Here is a 937-nt window from a genome sequence, read left to right as displayed (position 1 = left end):
CACTACCACTGTCAGTGTCGTCGCCGACGATATAACCACTTCCTCTTGGTCCCAGTGTCCTCCACAGAGCAATGGCTCCAGGTAGGTTACTTTGGTACAGGATTATTGCATGTCATTCTATTTGGGCCAGTGTAGCTACATGAAGTATACAATTGCTGCTTAGAATCCTTTACCAAATCAGAATGATTCTCATTACAGATCAGATTTAAATTTAGACTATAAAGCTATACTAAATTAACCAATCGAGATATGAATTTAAAATTTATTATAGACTAGATATCAAAATTGCAATAATAACTCAGTTGTCTATCAGTGATAATTATGTCTCTTTAAAATTAGTTAAACTAATTCGGTACTACCTGCACCTTTCTGTTGGTAAGGTTCCTGATATACATCACTTGTTCTAGATAACACAGAACCTCCTTGACTCACTTCTTCTACTGGCTTTGAGTAGGATTGATACTGTTTAGGAGAAGGAGCAGTAGAGTGAGAAGGAGAGGCAGTAGAAGTTGTACGTGTAGTAGGTATAGCTGATTGAGAAGAAGCTTCTTCATCAAATGGTTCATTATACTGCTGAGCAGGTTTGATTGGATGCTTCTCTCCAATACGCTTGGCTAATCTTGGATGACCTACTGATATAGCACACAAAGCAAGGCAGAGGCTCCTCCATGAGGGATGGTCATTGGTCATCATCCATTTCTTGATTATTTCTTTGCGACACTCCTCAACAATTTGATTGTACGATCTCTTTACATCATCTATGCTTGATGGATTAAGTTGTAATGCTAGTCCCAGATCCTCCCAGTTAGAAACATGATGAATAGCTTCTATGACACTCCGGTAGTCTGGTCCAGTGTAATCTATACACAATGGGATACACCGTGAATGTAATAATACTATAGTAATACTCACAGTTAAGAGGTGAGTTATCAACTGA

The 937-nt window shown here is 38.5% G+C and overlaps 1 protein-coding gene across 1 annotated transcript; it reads right to left on the bottom strand.

The window, feature by feature from the left end:
- Nucleotides 1-201: 201 nt before the first annotated feature.
- On the bottom strand, nt 202-931 carry LOC109591310 (uncharacterized). Its single transcript, XM_020007067.1, has 2 exons — nt 913-931; nt 202-860 (listed from the first exon to the last, which is right to left on the bottom strand). The coding sequence occupies exon 2, from the start codon at nt 691-693 to the stop codon at nt 340-342; it is 354 nt and encodes a 117-aa protein (XP_019862626.1). The 5' UTR covers nt 694-860; nt 913-931; the 3' UTR covers nt 202-339.
- Between the last annotated feature and the right edge of the window lie 6 nt (nt 932-937).

This window comes from Amphimedon queenslandica, unplaced genomic scaffold (genome assembly GCF_000090795.2).
Source record: "Amphimedon queenslandica unplaced genomic scaffold, v1.1 AMPQUscaffold_8469_Cont19587, whole genome shotgun sequence".
In the NCBI taxonomy this organism is placed as follows: domain Eukaryota; kingdom Metazoa; phylum Porifera; class Demospongiae; order Haplosclerida; family Niphatidae; genus Amphimedon; species Amphimedon queenslandica.
The sequence above is the reverse complement of the archived record's forward strand: the minus strand, read 5'-3'. Positions and strand labels throughout refer to the sequence as shown.